The 22,071-nt window shown below is 37.0% G+C and overlaps 1 protein-coding gene across 1 annotated transcript in view; it reads right to left on the minus strand.

The window, feature by feature from the left end:
- Positions 1-22,071, minus strand: part of LOC136802232 (polycystin-1-like protein 2) — a 118,562-nt gene that overhangs the window by 67,874 nt on the left and 28,617 nt on the right. The window contains exons 25-32 of the mRNA XM_067058950.1: positions 21,285-21,414; positions 19,305-19,544; positions 13,842-14,043; positions 12,697-12,995; positions 11,821-12,309; positions 10,776-10,977; positions 9,972-10,125; positions 8,255-9,285 (exon numbers count right to left, since the gene is read on the minus strand). Of these exons, the coding sequence (XP_066915051.1) occupies positions 8,255-9,285; positions 9,972-10,125; positions 10,776-10,977; positions 11,821-12,309; positions 12,697-12,995; positions 13,842-14,043; positions 19,305-19,544; positions 21,285-21,414 (2,747 nt within the window). The remainder of the gene's footprint in view (positions 1-8,254; positions 9,286-9,971; positions 10,126-10,775; positions 10,978-11,820; positions 12,310-12,696; positions 12,996-13,841; positions 14,044-19,304; positions 19,545-21,284; positions 21,415-22,071) is intronic.

Genomic DNA, 22,071 nt, shown 5'->3' on the forward strand with positions numbered 1-22,071 from the left:
AATTACTTCATACGCCAATTTGACATCAAACATGCTCTATCACCTGAGTCTATTTAATGACTTTGCCCCATTCCTAGAGGGTAATTGGTCTTCACAAACATACCCAACAGGGCGTTGACTGAAGCACGAATCAAAAAACAGCCGTCCAGAAAAAGATAACGTTGGAGAGGATGTTGGGATTAATTGTCCAATTTGCGCCATCACTCCTACGTAATGATATCATCAAGCGCTCCACAAACCTTGCTTGGATTTGGCAAAGGATTCATAGACATTTTAACTTTGTACAATTGGAAGTGAATTTCTTAAGCATTTTGCAAACATTTAAAGGAAACCTAATGAGTGTTAAGAGACATTCTATCAACGAATTGTAGCCCTCTTTAAGATAACCTATTGACCGTAGCCTCTGGTCTTCATCGTGACGAAGCCCCTCCTACATACGAGGTTATGTCGCCCCCACTGAAAGGTTAACTGTATATTTATGGCTTTCTTTAATAGACAATTGATTACCAGGCTATGTTGCCCGTGTTTATGCCCATGATTTGCAATCATGCACCCTCAAGGACATTCAACCAAGACTTTCACAGTTCAAATCTTTCAAATCGATCCTCCCCTCGCAGCAACCAGCAACATCCATAAGCTTGATATCAACCCTCCACCTATTCGTTCTTCATTGCCGCCAGCAACTGATATTGCAACTGTTCAAAAAGTTGAATGTGACACCTCACCATTCTTCTTTGCTTTATTTAAACACCATCCATGCCATGTTGTCATTGATACCGGGACAACATCTTCTGTTGTTTCACAATCGTTCGTCCACAGTGTTGGCATTCCAATAAAATCCACCCTCCATTCCGCTCGATCTGCCGACAAATCTAACTTGCCAGTTTTGGGAGAGGTACACTTCACAATGAACTGATTGTGAACTGATCACAACCTCCCAATAACCGCCTTTAGTAATTGAGAAACTAGATTGTGATATATTAGCAAGTATTCCTTTCTGTAAGCAAAATAGCATTCACGTACACCTGAAAGCTGAAACCATCTCCATCAACACCACCGTCATATCCTATGAACCAATTACTCACCTAAACATCCGAAAATATGACGCATAAACTCTGTTTTACTTAGAAACAATTTAGAGAAATATTAATGCCAGGTGAATATCTCGAATTTGAAGACAAAAGCCTACTTCAATTCGACGGAGAGGTTGCAATCGAACCACGCCTTATTCAACCAACATCGAACTCGTGGATTGAACAAACAATATCCAGGGTGATTGATGGAATATTACGTATACCCCAAACCTCACTACGGAACCAATCCAGATCTCTAAATCTCAACATGTCGCCCAAATCAGACCTATCATTGATCCAGAAGAAACACTCAATCCGTTTATGTTTCGAAAACCTGTTATACCATCCAAATGTCCATGTGAAGCCAACTTCACCACCTGCATTGCAATTGACCCAGATAGCATTTTGACAGCAAAAACTCCATCTAATTTTAGAAACATTAATGAACGTTATCTGTCTACTTTTAACCCAAACTTTGGTGTCTATAACGATAAAAGTGGACCCATTCGAGCTTATATCAATCTCGGTCCAGTAGAACCACCAACACAGAAAGGTAAACTACCATTCTACAACCAATCGAATTTACAACTTTTAAAACAGGAGGCAGATACCTTAAGGGAACTATTTTTTGTGGGAACTAATTTTTGCAGTTCGCAGTTCAAGATTAAATATTTAATATTTTTCGGGAACTGAATTTTGCGTCTTTCTCCCTTGAAAAAAGATTAGAGCCGTACTGTGAATCATTCGACCTTTGTTTTTCGAATTTGAAAAATTTTGCGGGAACTTAATTTTACGGTTTGGGCTTAAATCCGCAAACTCCCACAAAATTTTGTTCCCTTAAGGTAAACTCGAAGATTTAGGAGTCCTTGCAAAGCCCGGAGACGTCTGAGCAACGGATTAGAATAGGTGGATTAAGAACTCATAGAAAACACTCCTCGTTAGGTTATCAAACTTTTTTACGAGTTTGCTAGCAATTAAAACTTGATAAGTTGTAAAAAAGTTGTAAAAAATCATTACTTTCAACATTTTCATTGGTCATTACGTATCACGTGGTACATTTTAAATAAGAAAATGCACTTTTTTAGCCCTTTCTATCCAATGCAGAAATTAGCCAAATAATTTGAAATTTATTTTCCTAATTCTAAATACAGTCTTCTTTCACCAGTATGCAACCATTCGTGACCCATCGATAGTTTCTTAGTTATAGACCATACGTTAATTTTCACTTATCTGAAGATTGCCATTGACAAAAGATTAAAAATTTACATTAAAACTGGTCTAGCGTTTGTTGATGCTAAAACTTAAGTGCAGGATTTAAAATATTTGCAAAATCATCAAAATTGATCGAATCATAGGACAAATTCGTTTTCGAAACTGTATAAATTGGAAAATTGTTCTTATAAAAACAATGAAAAAACTAAACGAGGAGTGCGCAGAGTCATTTACAGATTTTTCTTGTAACAATGAGAAGACAATGGATCTCTCTTGGGAGCAACGAGAGAAGTTAATCCACCTATTCTAATCCGTTGGTCTGAGTGAATGTTAAGTTCGTATCATCCAGTTTTCCGAGGAAAAAGCCAGATGGAAGTTATCGATTTGTTACCGCTTTCAACAACCTTGGCCAGTACGTCCGAATAACCCCGACAGCCACCATGTCCAGTGATGAAGTCCTTCGTAGATTATCGATGATCAAGTACGTCGTAAAAACTGACTTTACAAAAAGTTTTTTCCAGATCCCACACGGTAAGAACTCCATCCCTTACCTCGGCACCGTGACACCTTTTAAAGGGTTGAGAGTATACCTACGTTCAGCAATGGGCATGCCAGGCTCATCAGAGTTTTTACAAGGAACTTACTTCCAGAGTTTCTGGTGATTTATCACCGAAGGCTTCTTGACCGTCATTGCCAACGACTTATTCATTGGGGGTAACGCTGAGGACAAAATCTTGCGAAAATATGAACTAGTACTGCAGCGCATCGCGGAAAACAATCTTACGCTATCAGCCAAGAAAACAGTCACCTGCCCATGTTCAACAACAATTCTGGGTTGGCATTGTTCAGCTTGCACACTATCACGAAGCAGTCACAAAATTGCTGCCCTTGCTTCTGTATCACCACCGAAAACTTGCTCAGCAATACGATCTTACATTGGTACTTTCAAAGCCATCTCACTTTGCATCCCACGATATACATATCTCCTATCACCTCTAGAGGATTTGATCAAAGGTCTCAATGGTCCGCAAAACACCAAATGGGACGAAACGCTACATCGAGACTTCCAAAACACTCAAGCTGCCCCCTCTCAAAGACCCAAAAACTTTGACAATTCCACGTAAAACCGACCAGCTTCTGCTTACAGTTGATGCTTCTCCCGTAAACAAAGGTCTCAGAGGAACACGGTAAACGTCATGTCACCTAGTTTTTCAGCTTCAAACTCAAAGACTATCAATTTGATTGGTCTCCATGCGAACTCGAAGCCCTCGCTATTGCAACGGGAGTCGAAAATTTCTCCGCCTACATTCGCGAGTCGATCCATCAACTCAAGGTTCTATCTGATTCGAAACCTTGCGTCCAAGCATATAGTACATTGTGTAAGGGACAATTTTGCAGCATCTGCTCGAGTCTCGAATTTCTTATCAACGCTATCATCATACAATGTGTCCGTCCAACACATTTCAGGTAAAGACGATGTATCCAGCGATTTCGGTTCTCGTAATCCTCATCAAGGTTGCGAAGATTCTTGTCAAATTTGTAAATTCGTTTACGAAACAATTGACTCCGTCGTTCGTACTGTTTCAGCCCAAGATATCGTGTCAGGGTTAACGCCATTATCGTACCTAAACAAGTCCGCCTGGCGATCAGCACAACAAGATTGCCCTGATCTACGACGATGACCTCAATGCAGCCACACTCGATCAATCTGGTCTCATTATCGTCAACAAAGAGGATCCCTTCACCAGCAATCGTTCACTAATTGACCGCAATTCATCTACATGTTAACCACTGCTCCAAACATCAGCTCAAGCTCATCTTCAACCATCGTTTCTACGGTATAAACAGTGACTTCATCATTAACAACATGGTCGACCATTGTAGCCAATGCAACGCGCTAAAAGCGATACCCCGTGAAGTCTTCGACCAGTCAGAAGTATTTTTTCACAGATGTTCTGCGTCGAAATCGTCAGAAGGTATGCGTCACAAGGGACGTGCACTCTCCGCTCACCCCAGCCATGTTTATCGAAAACGAGACAGCCCCGTCTTTACGAGAAGCGTTGATGAACGCAACATCAGATCTTCGTTTCCCATCTTGCACTATGAGAATCGTTTCCGCAACTGGTTTCCAAGTTTTACGAGGGGACGCTTCCCTTCAAATAACTAGAGTTTCTAAACTTATCCCCATCCGGAGGTACTATATCCTCCGCGCAGCTTCAAATCGCGGTACATACACTCAACAGCAGGATTCGTAACCGTGGCTTGTCAGCAAGAGAAATTTTATTTTAACGTGATCAGGTCACTAACGAACAACTTAATTTGAAAGATCTCGATTTATCGACAGAGCAACAAGACATTCGCTCGAACAAACGTCAATCTAGCTTACAATCATTTGCTTCCAACCACGCATCAACGCCACGTTTACACGTTGGAGATCTCGTTTTCATCAAAAACGAACGAGACAAAAACCATGCTAGAGATTGCTACATCATCACATCAATTGAAGGCAAGTATGCACGCCTTCAAAGGCTTGCCACGAAATTTGCATCACGAAAGTATTCTGTCAATATGAACTAGCTATACCCAGCTGGAAATACAAATCAACAAGAGAACAGTTCAGACGAAATCGCGACAGCTCTGCTTCGGCGGAAGAGGCAGAAGAAGAAGACATTCACGGTAACGTCGAAATTGTTGAACAACAAAACGAAAATGAACAAAGTCCACAGAGACGACGAAGACAACCTCGATGGATGAGAAGTGGAGATTACGAACTCCAAGATATTTGAACGCTGATGTTCAAAAAGTTATTTTCGATAATACGAAACTTGGTATTACGTTCATTCTTTGGTTTAGTGTTTATAGACATTCGATTACGTTCGTTCGTTCAACTGACGTACGAAAGACAATCACGACATTATTATTTCTAACATATATTCTATTTTGTTTCATTTAGAGATGTATATAAAGTATAGAAGAGGTTTTTACATCATTGTATTTCAATCAAGGACTTTGTCTCTTTGCTTCCCGTTTGATTTATTGTCGGACCAATAAGTATACTATCGATAATATCCAAAATTTACGAAAGAGTTTATCACCATCAAATATCAGAATACTTTGAACACTACTTTGATGAACAACAATGTGGTTTTAGGAAAGGATCTCAAGCATCTCTTCTCCCAATGGAAGAGCTCTGGAAGCTAGCCAATGACAAGAAAGATGCTTTTGGGGCACTGCTCATCGACCTTTCCAAGGCCTTTGATTGCATGTGCCACAAATTACTTGTAGCTGTAAAGATCAGTGCATACGGATTCGATGACCTTTCCACAAGGTTAGTCAAGAGTTATCTAGAAAATAGGCAACAAAGGACAAAAATAGACAACGAACTGAGTAACTGGATCAAGATCAAGGATGGTTGGTGTCCCCCAGGGATAAATGGAAATGGAAAATCGTCTTTGGCTTTCTTGGGACTTAAAATCTGGGCTACCCTTCGCGAAGACTTTGAAAAACTTAAGAAACCAATGGAGGCCTCTACTTGTCCTTGCCGAAACTGTCGCACCATTATCCATGGCGTTGGTTTTATCGATTGAATTTAAATTAATTTGTAAATAATAATTGATTTTGAATATCAATCTTTTAGATAGATTTGTAATTAAAAGTTGATATTGATTAGCCTCGAGCTAAATACAATTTGTACTACTTTGCATCAACTATAAAGAAAAGAAACATAAACATTTAAGTTTAGCAGAAATAGTAGGGGGAAATTTGTAAAATCGCTCAATAATTCAACTTAATAAAAAGTTGTTCCAGACCATACTGTTACATATAACTCATCATTTCTAGACATTAAATTTTAGCTTTAATTAATTTTTTGATATGAAAATCGGAATCGAAGTTGATTGGATACTACCCGAATTGAAGCATTTTTTAAATAAATCCTCTCTACCTCGAAATCTATTGGAATTAAGTTATGATAATAGGGTATTTTCTTACTCCTAATGAATGAACAAAGAAAATTTATTGTTCTTAGTTAGATATTTTGACGAAAATGATTGACCTACTTTTTGGGGTCTTCATAACACGTCAAATTATGTAAAACTTGTTTATTGTATATATTCATAGCTAGCCGGAGATCCATGCTATGATTTCTTATTCTATATACTGATAGCGAAATATATAGCATGGTATGGGCTGAGAGTTTGAATGTCCCAGATCTAAATAACGGTTGAAAACATAGCAAATCAAATTTTCTTTTACTGGTCACACTTTCTTAGAGAAAGCGCAACTTCCGAAGTTTGGTTTTTATTTTGGTAAGAGAGGACAGCCTTAAATTCGAATTTCCCACTGTAAGTTTTTTGACGGTTCATACCCGTCCTGTATACATCAGATTATAAAAATACAGGACGGGTCTCCTGCTGTCTAATTTCATTTCATAGCATGAAATACTCCCTGAGAGATGATCGATGTTGACATTTTGAGCTTTTACGACGTGTCACAGACCTGCTGGGACCCAAGCCCAATCAGAAAACTTGCCTAACTTTTGAACAATACTAGAATTTCTATCCCCATTGGGACTTTATTAGAATTTTTGTCCCGCTGTGGGAAAATGTTCCAGTGAGGCTGTGAGGTAGAAAAAGTGGTGTTGTTACACTTTTCACATACTTCAGCAAAAAATTCAACCAACCAAATCTTCTCACTTACATTCTGGGGGTTAAAAATCGAAAAAATCTAATTTTCAGAATATCAAATTGCTCTTTAGAATATTGTTTTACCACAAAATATTTTTAAAATTTGCTGTTATGATTAATCCATTTGGAAAAATATCAACATTTTACTATTACTAGATTTAAAAGTCATAAAACCAAAACTAATTTCTGCGGGTTATAACGAAAATGGGAGTCAACTTCGAGGACCAAAAAAATTAGCCTATCAATCAAAATTAATGAAACTAAACTCTGGGAAAGGATTTTGAAAGATTGAAAACATTCAATGTTTTTTAAAATGAAAATCTTTCAGGTTTGATTCAAATTTCGTGTACATTCTCGGGGTCAGGTGCTGTAAATAAGGGATGGAGAAGCAAGCAAAAACAAAAAAATGTTTCAAATGGCATTGCAAAAGCAATTCGTTTGAAAGACATATTGAAATGAAAATATTGTTACTGTTACAATACATCAAAATATACTTTCCCACTTCTCTATACTTCTTCATAATAAACCAAAGTAAGTGCGACATTAATCAAATGTTTAATTACAATTTTAGGATCCCGGTAAATAAGGAAGATCAGGGGAGATAGCAGGCGAGACACCGACAAGTGAATCAGCCATCATTCGGTCTAGATCGTAATCGTCTCGCAGCATTTGTTCACACAATAACTCCAGTTCGCTCGTTTTCCTTTCCACGGCATCAAGGTCCGGTAAAGGGGGGAGTTCTTTCTCGGCTGATGTTTCGGGCTTACTTTGCTTTTGACGTCGTGTGCCATTAATCATATCTGTGAGATGATGAAAGTATATTTTCTGATTTAATCGTATAGAATACATTCATTATACCCCACAAACGGAGCAAACAAAAAAGTGAATCTAAAAGTCTAATACTAAAACAAGTTTTAAAGTTCACTCTGAGAAAAAAAAGGTTCGTACTTTTTAGCATTACTCATAAGGGAAAATATTAAGTGAAATGTCCCTATAGAGAGATAATTTTAAGCGCACCTTTTGAGAATCAAAAAGAATTTGAGGATGAAAAATAAGAATAGAAGAAGTGAAGATTTTTTCTAATAGACCTTATTGGAGTTATTGATTTTTCTAAAACAGCGATGCATTGTGGGATTGTTTCTGGTGTACTACAATAGAATTCCCTCGAGGAATTTTTAAGAGATTTCTATTGTAATACCCCCAAAACAATCCTAAATGCTTTTTAGAAAAATCAAAAACTCCGATTGATGTTATCCTTTTCCAAAGTTTTTCTTTTTTAGTTACCTTTAAGTTGTGCAAGAAAGTAGTTGATAGCTTCTGCTTCTTGACTGATGAAGTCTTCTCGTTCTTGCTTCACTTCATGAGACGCATCATCCAAGATGGAGATGAGCATGTTGATCATGATCCAATTGCATGTGACGTTGAAGATCAAGAAGAATAAAGGACCAAGTAACAAGTGAGCTTCTTGGTAATCGCTGAAGCTGTATTTACCAAGAAGTAATCGAATCACTGCTGCAGCTGCACTCGACAGTTTACGGTACTCGTAGATGCGAGTCCGAAACAACATAGTTGCAAAGATGATGAAGCCAGACATCATGATGGCAAACACTATAGCGTATGAGTAGAGGAACTTTTTGGCTTTGATGAGAGTAGCCTCCAGTAAAGAAGTGCGCCTGTTAAGACGTAGTAGACGTATCAAACGAATCGTTGCAAAGAAATTGACGCAAGCTACCGATTGCGTGTAGCCGTATCCCCAAAAACCGACGTCCGCGAAACTGATAGATTCGTTAGGCTGACGTCCTGCCACGTGTGATAAAACGCGAGCTTCGATACTTGAACGATAAAAATGAATGACAATGGAGGAAATAGAGCTCACTACCATCGCAAAATCCACCAAGTTCCAAAATGAGCCGAGATATCCGAATCGTTGATGAAAGATTTTGCGCAGGTTGATGAACGTATAATACAAGATTAGAAGGAGGGTAAAGAATTCGGTGATGATAACTCTTGTTTGAGTCCTGGCGTATTTGATGGTTTTAAAAGTTGAAATGGAATGTTGTTTGATAACACCTGCAGAGTTGGGGAACTCTAACAGTAAAGAAACGCTACTGAAGTATTTGACACCACCATTGAAGACACTGAATGTAATAAGTATAGCCCGTGTACCGCGATTCATCCAGTGATCATCTAACAGATGCTCAATGATTTCATGGTTGTCTTGTTTGGGAAAGAGCTGCACCGAATATCCACCGCCAAGGTAGATTCCCAGTTCTCCTTGAACCATCATACTCCCTGTCTCTTCTGAATCACGATATCTAGTAATATAAATGGAATGAAAACCGACTTAGCAGTGAAACTGGCGCAAAATACCATAATTATCTTTTTAATCCTCGATTTCCGAGACATCACACACAAAAAACATTGTTGTGTAAATTTGGTAGAGTTGGCCTTATAATGAACGTAATAGAACCATTGCAGGCAAAAAAGAAAACAACTTTACCGACGACTATTTGCCAACAGTTCAGACGTTAAAGGTAGATTTAAAAGGACACTATAGCTGACGCTCTCTAATTCGATTTTCAAAGGGAATCGGATTTTCATCGAATAACAAGTAAGGGTATCGAATTTTAGAGGTCGTTTATGAGATTTTCTTATTGACAATGACTTTCAATATTATCGAATAATGGAGCGTATCGAATAGTATAGCGTCGAGTTAGAGAGCGTCAACTTTAGATTCAATGAGGTTACACGTTTTTTTAGAAGAGCAAACTACATAAGAACATAAGGCTTCGATGGCCAAAATGCTAAGAACAAGTTAAGAAAATTTTAAAGCTTTGCAGACTCAAAAACATCCGATTCTTCAGGAAAATGGGTCAAAATTGTCACAAAATGGAGAAAACAAGAACATTTTTAGGCTTGAAACCAAAAAGGTTAAGAACATTTGAAGGCTTCAAAAATTTTGGATGTTCTTATAAAAAGAAATGTGTAGTTAGCAGCTCACCTCCACATGATGTCATCCTCAGAAGAGGAAGAGTAACTTCTTGTTCCATTCCACTCATGGTGGTAGTCTCCTTTCTGTTGGTGCATCATACCGTACTGTCCATAACATAAATGCCCTGCACCAAAATAATCTGCAACTGTATCTTCGCAACGCTCTGTAGGGAGGAAAGAAAAATGAAAAAAATTGATTTGAAAATATATTGCTGTACGGTTATTATGATCAACAACTTAAAAAATTTCCTTATATTGGGAAGCAAAGGGTTTCTACGATTGTTAAGAAAATGAAAGAAACCATTTTCGGTTGCAATATGGCGTTATACAGTAGACTAAAAATGTGTCAATAAATAGACGACTTACTCTAGTTATGAAATTACACACGCATAATCAAACCATCGTTTGAAGGTAAGATTCCACTTCACAGACTAAGTATCAACAAACTTTTGCAAAAATGTCCGCTAATTTCCCGGGATATCCGGCATGAGATTGGAAAGAGTTTTCTCTGAAGGTACGGAAAATCTTGTGTTGAAGTAAAAATCTGCCTAACTTTCCAAAAAAAGATTTTCGTTCTGGAAGTTGAATCTTGCCTCAAACGACATTTGTTTTATTATGCGCATGTAAATAAAGGATTTCAAAACATTTTGTCATTTTGTCATTCTTTTATACTTGTTCTGTATAACCGTATCGTCGTATTGGAATCTTACCCCAAACTACGGTCCATTCGAGAGAGGGCGCTACATTGCTTATAAAAATCAGGAATCTCAGGCATGGTGATTTTGAAATCGAAAGAAACGGAAAATAAACTCACTTGAGTGCACTCTGACTTGTCTTATACTCAATGGTGACACAATCTTGGTGTAAAGATCTTCGGTGTAGAGATTGCCAGGGAAATATTTGATCTCCGTCTCATTGTCATACACACTTGAAAGGTTGGCGTACCATTCGTGAGGGTATGTTGCGTGTATTACTGTGTTCTCGATAAAGGGAAAGACATCACGCTTCGAACCAACCTGTTGAGAGATTATGATGAAAACGTGAATGGGATCTGGAGACAAATTTAAATTTATGACCTTTCTTATTTCCAAAAGATTAATGCAAATTTATTGTTTTGTCTTGTCCAAATAATGCACTTATTTCTACACGTAAGCTTAAAGTTCGGTGTCTACCTAGCATCTAAAACCAAGTTAGCGTTCAATGGTAAAATGAAAAGAATTGACACTCCGATCAACTCGTGTCTAAAGCAAAGAATCCAAAAGATATGGTTATACTTTTGGCGAGATAGCCAAATTACACATACACACTCCTTATCCTCATAACATGATGAAGTCTCACAATTAAAAACTCCTTTCCATATGTGAAACGTGCTTTGACTCTTGACATGATATAAAGAAGTCCCGAACATCATTATATGTAAAGTAATCGCTTTTTCGAAGTTTCTGAGCGAATTATAGCGGGACCACGGAAATCTGTACGAGGTTTATCCTGGCGACCTGTCTCGTTGCTGAAACCTTTGCTATCATGGATATCGGAAAGATCAGATTCAGCAAAAAGGTTTTTGTTGCCAGGTTTGTGAACTAAAAGTAATGACGGCTGCAAACTCCGGTAATTATCATTTTTGAATAGTGAACCATTATGCAAACATCTTGGTCAGCCTTTTTTATAATATATCTAACATATAAATTTAAAAGAGTAATCCTAGTAAGAACGAGCGCAAACCAAATCGGGAAATCAAACCGGAAAGAGCAGGAAATCGAACCCGACTATCGCGATTAATCGGATTTACGTACAATCACGAATGAAAAACACTGATTTTAAGAAACTCCTTAACCAGAGTTTAGTAAGGAAATACTCACAGCGACGAAAGAATCTACCGCCGCTTTCTTGTATCGAGCTTTAGACATAGGCCTCAAAGACACTTTCAACATTTCTCGAATACTTTGTGTTTGCAGGAAAGCATCTTCATCGTGCAGGTGGTATCCCAGAAAATATACGGAAAAAGTGAACAAAAACATGAGGGCGATTTCGATCAACTCTTTACGTAAACGTAATTGTAGAACACGTTGTTGCCGTTGACGTTCAAGACGTGTCGTACTTGGTGGTTTCAAGACTTTCTCGTGAACGGGCAGCTCCGGTACGTTTTTCTCGAACACCTCATCCTCGTCCGTATTTAAGACATCCTGGCTTTGTTGTTGTTTTCGGATACTGATTTGATGGCTGACGTAACGTGTGAAGACTTCCTCTAAGATGGATTTCTGTTCACGTTCGATACTTTTGATGACAAAGGCGATGAATGCAGCCAAGATAAGAACTTTTATTGGTTGAGTTATGAAAATTCCTTGCATCTAAATTAAAAAAAGTTTATTTTGGTTTAACTCTATCTTCGATAAAAATGTGATATATTCAGGAACTCGAATTTTAGTTTTCTTCAGACATACATTATCTTTATAATAAATCATATACAATACTCAATTCTTGCAAGATACTGAAACAACATTTCAGGTATTCGGGACTCTAAAACACCCATTTCCTTAAGCAAATCTCACAAAAATACTCACAAAATGGTCAAAAAAGAACACTTTCATACTTACAACTCAAAAAAGTTCAGAACATCAACAAACTGGATCAAAACTTTTGGATGCTCTTATAAAAAAATCTGTTATGCTCCATTTTTAGTTGAAACTTTGGTTGATCTTTTTGAGACGAAATGAAATAAAGAATATTGTTCTTACAAGTCCAAAAGAGACCGAAGCAAGCCATTCCAAAGATCTTGTATTACCAAAAGCCATACCATACCAAATAATAAAGAATGATGAGGTCAATATACAAAGAACATTGAAGAGAAGAGTCGGATAGAGACACCAGTAAGGTAGCATCTTTGGTTCCGTTAAACTTTCTGTTTCCTTTTCATTTGTTGCTTCATCTTCGTTGAATTGATCATCATCTTCACTGTAATGGTCTTCTTGAGGACATTGTGTGTAATCTTGGTTGTGAAGGATGGCTGTGTTTAGAGTTGGTCCGATCGAAGCATCTGAAAATATGGTATGGATAAGGAGTAGAATTTGTTGAAAAGGAATTTAAAATTGTTTTAACTTTTTTCCCTCTGATATTCCCTAAGAATGAAGAATCAAACACTCGGAGAGAAACTATCTTGACTATTTTTTGTTTTTGTAGCCCTTGAAGAGACTTAGTTACATCCAAAAACCTAACCGTCTACCCTAACCAGCACCTCTTTTCAACCGAGTAAAATGTCCCCAGAGAAACTCTCATTGATCGTAACAGGAGCTTCTACCGATAGTAAACCTTTACGTTTAAGCCACCACCCCAATGATTAGCGAGTCTATATTTTTTACTTTGAGAGTGGCAGAGTGACTGAAACGATTTGGAACAATACACAGGTCTGAAAACAAATCACGTTTTTACTAGAAATTTTTATGTGCTTGTTTACATGACATCTATTTCTGATTGGTTCGAATTTATTGACACTAATAAAGTTATCAGCTGTAAATTGTAAAGCAAGTAACATGGGAATAAAATCACGTGGACTTTATTGAGTAATCACATGTTTTGACTGCATTGATAAAATTTTTAACCCGTGTATTCGCAGTTTTGACCCGCGAAAATCGAGGACGGCAAAAGTGTTGTTCTACGATCGTCCTCAGTCAGTCAGGAAATAGAAAAATCGAAATGTAATATGCTACATTTCAGATTTCAGAACGACACACATAAACTCGCTATTAGATAAAAAATTCAAGCGCTCTTTGGCTGATCCTTATTCTTTGCCTTATTGGATAAGCCTGTTGATATTCACAAAGGGCTAATAGCGGCAGAAGTGAAAATGAAAGCAAATGAAGCAGAGATGAAATACCATCATTACATAATAAAGCTGATTGCGTTTTCTCTTTACTTCGTTCTTTCTTTTTTTCTTTCAAATGTTTCTTCTTGGTGTCGATATATTTATCGGTGAACGGTTTCAATTCGTCCGATACCTTCGGCAACGGTTTGATGTGACGGTACAACAGATTCAAGATGACGTTGACGGGAATTCCAACCAATGAACTAATGACTGCAATGTAGAGCTGAAACAAAAAAGACAATGTACTATAGTCTAAATTGAAAGCTCGAATAATCAAACTAGCTCAAACAAGCTTTTGGAATAGGGAAGTAAATCAGCTGCGGCTGTAAAGCTCCCTTGAAATTAGGAAGAGGTCAAAGACTTGGATAATTTTATTTGTTTACTTCTTACAATTTGCATTTCAGATCATTTTTACTTTCAATTCTAGTATTGCTGAGTGAATATTTCCGCTTCACTAAGTCTGGGACCCTGGGACGAATCAATGAGCAAGAAATAAGGCGATACTTATAAATTCTATGGAAAAACAATGTCTTCTAGAGAACTTTGGAGGTAAAGTTGATTTGGGTAGTTATTATTGTTGATAATGCGCGTACTTAGATTTGCATTTGGTACGTTGAAGAAAATATCAAATAGTCAAAAAAGTTACTTTATGGATTCTCCGAATACTGATAAACATACTTCACAGTTACAACTTTTAAGTTTACAACTGACGATTGGAAACATGAAACTTAAAGTATTGTAAAAAGCAAATTTGGTTATTTTTCTTTTCTTGATATTATGCTCCTTCGGTAGAGCACTCTTTGAAGATACATTTAACTTACTAACATACTTCACAGTTACGGAATGTATGTCCTGTAAAATCTGTCTACAAACAAGTCTGATCATGGACATCCTTCAAAAGATAATTTATTTACTGAATAAACAAACATCTGCATTTTCATGTTAAGGACGTGGACTTGCCTGTGATGGAGGGTGTAAAAGAGTCTCATGCTCTGTTTAGTAATGTAATTTTCCGGTCTCCTTCTTTGAGCTTTTGAAAATTTGAATCTACTTGGTAAATATAAACAAATCTTGTTTGGTATGACACTTGTCAAAACCAAAGCTCTATCTAGAGGCTAATAAGAGGAAGGTTTATCAAGTAAAAAAGACTGAATGTTGTAGTCCGTTGTAGCAATAACACGTTTAAAAATGAAGTTTGGATCATTTATATTTTGCTTTTTTGTGTTTCATCTTTTCCCTGCTAATGTTTTTGGACACGGAGCAATGGTGATTCCTTACAATTGGTTTGACCATCCACAATGGGTTGAAATGGAGCATGGGTACGAGTACGGTTTTGTGGGTATGAAATCACAACAAATGTGTACGCCAGGTGCTGATATACCTAAGCACAGAGTGTGTCCCAATCCTGAACATTGTGAAGGTTTGCTGAACAAGCATATTGGATTAGCCTGTTTTTGGTTCACTAATTATACTTTTATAGAGAAGCCAACACTGTTTGATCCTAAACTTCGTACCTACGCACATACAGGGTATGAAGATCAAATTTTACACAACCCTTGGAGAGCACCTGGTTTTGCACCTGTAGCGACACCTTGTGGAGCCGCTGGTGGTAACCCTTATGGATGCTTTGGTGATAAAGAATGTGGAAACGATAACGGTGGCTATCAGCTTGGTCCGAAAGCAACAGAATTCGAATTTGCTCATGATATACACGTGACCGATTGGACACGTGGTGACCACGTGGAAGTCGCTTGGGGAATTCGTGCCAATCATGGTGGTGGATATTCATATAGGTTGTGTAAAATCCCGAACGAAGGACGCAAAGCTTTAACTGAAGAATGTTTTCAACAAACACCGCTTCGTTTTGTTGGCAATAAACAATGGGTGCAATTCGGCGAAGACAGATCAACAAGATTCGAATTCCCTGCTGTTCGAACCGATAAGGGTACTTTCCCTCCTGACTCTCAATGGACCAAAAACCCAATCCCATCATGCAATGGTATCCATGGAGGTAGTAACTATCTTAATCCTCCATGTATTAATGGTACCCAGTTCCCTCCACCTGGCCCTAACCTTGAAGGACATGGTTTCTATTTCAGAGAACCCAAAAAACATTTTCCATTCTCCATCATTGATTTGGTGGAGATTCCCAAAGATTTGGAAGAAGGAGAATATGTTTTATCTTTCAGATGGGATTGTGAGCAAACATCTCAAGTCTGGAACACTTGTGCTTCGGTCAGACTACATTAATTAATTGAACATTTTCCTACTTGAAACCTTACCAAAAATTGTTGCCGGGTATGCGTGAGCCATAAGGATCCCTTTTTCACACTGCCGAAAGTCTCTCAAAGGGGTACAAAAACAATTAAAAAGCAAATTGAGTCCCTGAGTCTCTCTGAGGGTCCAAAATTCACGAAAATCCAGGTCAAGAAAAGAGTTCCTCCCTTAAAGAGAAGTGATTTTCAATAATTTGGACAAAAATTTCGACGAAAATTTTGATAAAAAAAGCTCTAAGGGTCCCAAAAACGTCAAATCTTTCTCTCTCGATTTCGATTTTAAGCTTGGACATACCTGTCACCTCGCAAAACAAGTACCCCTCCCCCAGGAACCTTTTAAATTTGTAAACCAACTATCAGTTTATGAACTTGAAATGATAATGCTTGCTTGATTTCAGTGATGTTCTTTATAGTATATATTTTTGTAAAATTTTGAATATCATTTAATTGTGTCTGATATATTGAAAAAACAGAAGTCATTCAAATAATATGATATAAATCATGCTTAAATAAAGACGATTGAGCTAAGAGAATTTGAAAGAGAGAGTCAGGTGTATTTTGAAAAATGCTTGACAAGGCCCACGCGATGAAATTCAAAGTGTGGGGGGCGGCAATGAATATAGATGAATATGCTTCAAAAAAGTTGAAGGAAGTCGCATTGATTTAATACTTTCGAACCAAAAATATGGGTTGCAGAAGACAGGTACCTGGGACACCGGTCTTAGTGATTTTCACCACTTAATATACACCCAGCTCAAAAGTAGATATACTAGTTTACCACCGCGTAAAGCAAATTATCGATGCTATAATGATTTTGTCGAAAAGAATTTTTTGACAGATCTATCTTTACAAATGACATTATCAAATATCAATGAAATTGATGATTTTGAGAACAAATTCGTAGATGTTTTAGATAGGCATGCACCTCGAAAAACAAGGATAATTCGTGGGAATGAAAAACGCCACATAAACAGGACCCTTCGAAAAGCCATCATGGAAAGTTCCAGACTTCGTAACATCTATCATCGATCCAACAGTTTTTCAGATATGCGTGCCTATCATAAACAGCGAAACTATGTTTGTAACTTGAATCGAAAAATTAAGAAAAACTATTTCAAAACGGTTGCCTCAAATCCCGGAAATTCTGGACAAAACTTTTGGGAAATATGCAAACTCTTTTTTTCAGATAAGCATACCGTTTCGAAAAAAATTATCTTAGTTGATAAAGATGAAATTGTAAATAGTGATATTACTACTGCTCAACTTTTCAATAATTACTTTAATGGCATAACCAAGACACTGGATATTTACGAATGGCCGCAATACACTGAGCAGGTCATTGGTGATCCGGTGCTCAATGCTATTGCAAGATATTTAGACCATCCTAGTATCATAAAAATCAGAAACATTTTTGGTGATAATTCCTTTGAATTTACAAATACTGACACTGAAATTGTCCATGAATTGATTATGTCATTAAATTGTAATAAATCTACATCTGGGGATGTAAGCTCAAAACTCCTCCAAAAGTCTGCTAATATCTGTTCTTTTGTACTGCTTTAACTATTGTCTTAACCAAGCACTTTTTCCTGAACGCTTAAAGCGAGCCACAATAACCCCAGTTTTCAAAGAAGGCGATCCAACGAGTGTTAAAAACTACAGACCTATTAGCATACTTCCTACAGTATCCAAAGTATTTGAAAAAATCATTGCCCAACAGTTAAATCCTTTTTTAGAAAACTGCTTCTCAGAGTTACTGTGTGGCTTCAGAAAAGGGCACAGTACACAGCATGCTATATTGCGATTATTACATCTCTGGCAAAGGGCACTTGACGATTCAAATATTGTGGGTACTGTACTCATGGATTTAGCTAATGCTTATGATTGTCTACCCCCTGATTTACTTATCGCAAAGCTAGCAGCATATGGTGTAAACCATAATAGCCTATTATTTTTATATGATTATTTGACAAATCGCCAACATAGAGTTAAAATTGGAAATAGTTTAAGTAGTTTTTTATCTATTAGTATGGGTGTTCCTCAGGGATCCATTTTAGGCCCAATTCTTTTTAACATATTTTTAAACGATCTTTTACTCTCTACCCGCGAGGTTAAACTTTGTAACTTTGCCGATGACAACACCCTCTTTGCAATCGCACAAACCCTTGCTGAAGTTATTTTGAAACTTAATATCGAGATTCAAGACATTTTACACTGGTTTAAGATCAATGGGCTTGTTGCTAACCCTGGCAAGTTTCAAGTTATGTTTCTCGGTAGATTCTAACCTATACATATTTTTACTATAGGTAATATCAAAGTCAAAGTCAAAAATCAGGTTAAACTATTAGGTATATTTATTGATGACAAACTACGCTTTAGCTCTCACGTTGAATTGAAATGCCAAAATGAGGGAAACAAAATCAGCGCACTTAGACGCATCCGCCCCTTTCTTTCTCTGAAAACGGCGAAGGCTTTATGCCACGCCTATATATTCTCAAACTTTAACTATTGTCCACTAATCTGGATGAATTTTGTCAAACACAACAATAAGCAAATTCAGAAAATTCAACGTAGAGCATTGGCTGTAGTTCATCAAGATCGTGACTCTAGTTTATCTCAATTATTAACTATATCTAAAACAGCATCTTTTCACATCAAATTCATTCTTAAAATCCTTGAAGAAATCTATAAAACTTTGAAAAAACAAAATCCCTTATTTCTAGCAAAACTTTTTACCATTAAAACTTCTGGCTTCAATCTAAGAAGAGGAGAACAGCTTATGCTACCTCCAGCAAACACTGTCAAGTTCGGTTTACAATCTTTGAGTTTTGTCGGCTCTTTAATCTGGGATCGAAAAGCTCTGCAACATTTAATATCTTTAGGGGGAAAGCTAAAAATGCTTCAAGATAATTTTTGTACTTGTCCATTATGTAAATTGTGGTAAATAGTTATTTTTATGAAAGTTGGAATTTATTAGTAAACGGTCACGGCTGTAACTATTTAGGACACTAGGTCCTATCGTTGTTACCAACTGAAAATAAATTGATAATAATAAATAATAAATAGAGTTTAAGGAGGTGCAACTAAAAAATTTTACTTCGCAAAAGAGTGGGGGCATAGCTCCCCTGGTCCCCCGGTGGCGTGGGTCCTGTTTGAAACAATTTGACCAATGCATTTCTTTCTTTAAAATGAAAGATAATTATATTACCTTCTTCCACGAGAAGGCCATATTGGAAGAGTCATTCTCAACAGCAGCACTCTGTTTCGGTAATTGTCCATAAAACATGACATTGGCAATCATGGAGGTCAACAACATGCAAACAGCTACTGACAAACGTTGACAGCGTGTAAATATACTTCGAGGTGGACGACCAACCAATGAAAACCAAATATGTCCGTCGAACAGGTCACGGCGAAGTTTAGTGAAAAACAAATACTTTGTGTCTTTCTATAAGAAGAACATATAACATCTGATTGGATCTGATCCGATTAGTGTCATCAAGCGATTAAACTTTCTCGAAAGATGGTTTTTGAGAGAATATAGACGCCGAAAAGCAAAGATATTTACAATTCGGAAATCCTCTCATTGCTCTCTTTGTCACAAGTTGAATCAACCTGAAGGGCTGAGTCGCGGGTCTAGATTCAAACAAAATTATATATTTCATTCAGTTATTTAAAGATACACCTGATACACTTCTGTCTCACAACCCCGGTGGATAACGTATTCCATTGCGGAGATAAAAATTCTTATCGAAATCCCAGTGGGGATAGATATTCTATTGTTCCAAGCTAAAATATCTCGTTGGTATGGTTTTAGAAGGACAATTTTTGAAATCGAATTTCAAATTGGGATGAAATGAAAATCAAGCTTCCGAATTAGGCGGCGGGGTCCCCTGTAACTGGGATGTTCTGATATTCATGATATGCACCATTGCAATGGTTTCTGAATTCTGACATTACATCACTGACCCAATAGCTGATTGGTTGTAAGTACCAGTGGATACCCCTTAAAACCCACAATAAAAAGTGGTACCCTCTATCTCATTGTTTAGTTGGAGTGTAAGGCTGAAACTTTTTGTGTTGAAAGTACGTTGTCTATGATTGTCTTCCGTAGCAGTGATGTTTTGTAGAAAACAGTTTTCAGTTTTTCACGAGGAAGTGAAAAAGTGCAGTTTTAGCTATTTACCCCTTAAAACCTACAAAATGGTTTTTCTCGAATAACTTTTTACAAAAAAGTTCTTTTGACCTCAAATTTTGAACAGTGATTCACTGTAAAGTTACTAATGTTATGAATATACCATTAGTACCTAAATGATCTCACAAATATGTGTTAAAATCAAAATACCCCTTAAAACCTACAAAAATAAGGCTAAAAACCACAAAGTCTGACCCTTGCTAACGGGATACTCAAGCTGATGGATACAAATTTGGTGTTGCTTCGTGATTCAATGGTTGAAAGACTTGCTAGAAATTCATTCCCACAACAATATTTTCATTTTTCAGGATTTCATGCCCATAATGCAATTGTGTGTGGTTTTTTCGTCAAAAATGGCTACGAAAGGCCAAAACCTTCATTCGCTTCATTTTTGACCTATGGTTCTAATGTTTTTCTAAATCTCCATCAAATTTGTGACATTTTGGTATGCAACATGACCAGGTTTTGAGAAAGTCGATTTTCAGATTTTATTGATCATCACCATAAAAGTGCTTTAAAGTAGAATTTTAAGGGCCTGTCATTTTCGTTGGGGTCTATTCACGAAGATGAAAATGATTTTTTCATACCTACCATAAGTATAGGTATCTAAAAAGTATAGGTTTTATGACCTTAAATTCAATTGTGTAATTTCTAGGTCCAAAAAACCTGATTTTTTGAAGGGATTTTTGATAAAATTTTGAATAACTTCGAATTTTAAGATACTTTAGCATCTTTAAAATCCTTAAAATTTGGTATTTTATGAAAGAACATTTATAAGAGGTTGTAAAAAAGTGAAACATACCACATAAAATTAAATCTGGTAGTTATGAAAGCCAAAAATGCAACATTGTGGGTTTTAAGGGGTATGTGGTTTTAAGGGGTATCCACTGGTAACGTAAAATCAGTCAATACGTCATTTTCGACCACTCAACTGTTGGGTCTGTGGAAGACATTGCAATGGTGCATATCATAAACAAAAGAAATTTATCATACGCTTAATTCTTCTTCCACAGTTGGCAAGAGATTGCACGAAACTCTTCCATCATTCTTCTCCACTGCTAACCAACGATTGGGATAGAAGAAATACATCTTCGTTGTCTCCAAATCTTCCACTTCAATTTCCCTACGAAGAGACAAAGTACATTTGACGCTAACTAGTTCAAATTCAAGGGAAGTTGGATTTTCATTAAATATAGGAGTGTATCAAATAGTAGAGCGTTGTTTATGAGAATTTCTTCTTGACTTTCAACTTCATCGAATAATCGAGCATATCGAATAGTAGACCATCGAATTAGAGATTGATGACTGAATATAAATTTATTGCGGAGTTTATACGCTGAAGGCTCTGTTATGAAACAGTGTATTGTAAACGGACCGTACCGTCTTTCTCTCTAAGGACCTAGTCTAGCATGCTAGACGACTTAACTCAGTAAAAAATAGAAAGTAGAAAACTTGACAGGAGCATCAATATAGTTTATTTTAACCATATCCCGACATAAAAATTTCCCGCTTTCAACAAAAACGTTATAAACGACTGGATTCCCAGTCTACTAAGGACCTTGAAATACGGCAAGTACTGGCAAGTATTCTGGTATTTTCATTTAACATATAAAAAACTAAAATAACCCTTCAAGAAAATACTTACGCACTTTATACAGCCTCTGAATCGAAATGAGTTACCTTGAATTGGCTTTTTTTAGATATTAATACCCTTAAAGGAAGAAATTTCGGCGGATGACTAGAAAAAATAACTTTAGCAGGCATTTAACTTAGCGAAGTA

Source organism: Clytia hemisphaerica, unplaced genomic scaffold (genome assembly GCF_902728285.1).
Source record: "Clytia hemisphaerica strain Z4C2 unplaced genomic scaffold, Clytia hemisphaerica genome assembly, whole genome shotgun sequence".
Lineage (NCBI taxonomy): Eukaryota > Metazoa > Cnidaria > Hydrozoa > Leptothecata > Clytiidae > Clytia > Clytia hemisphaerica.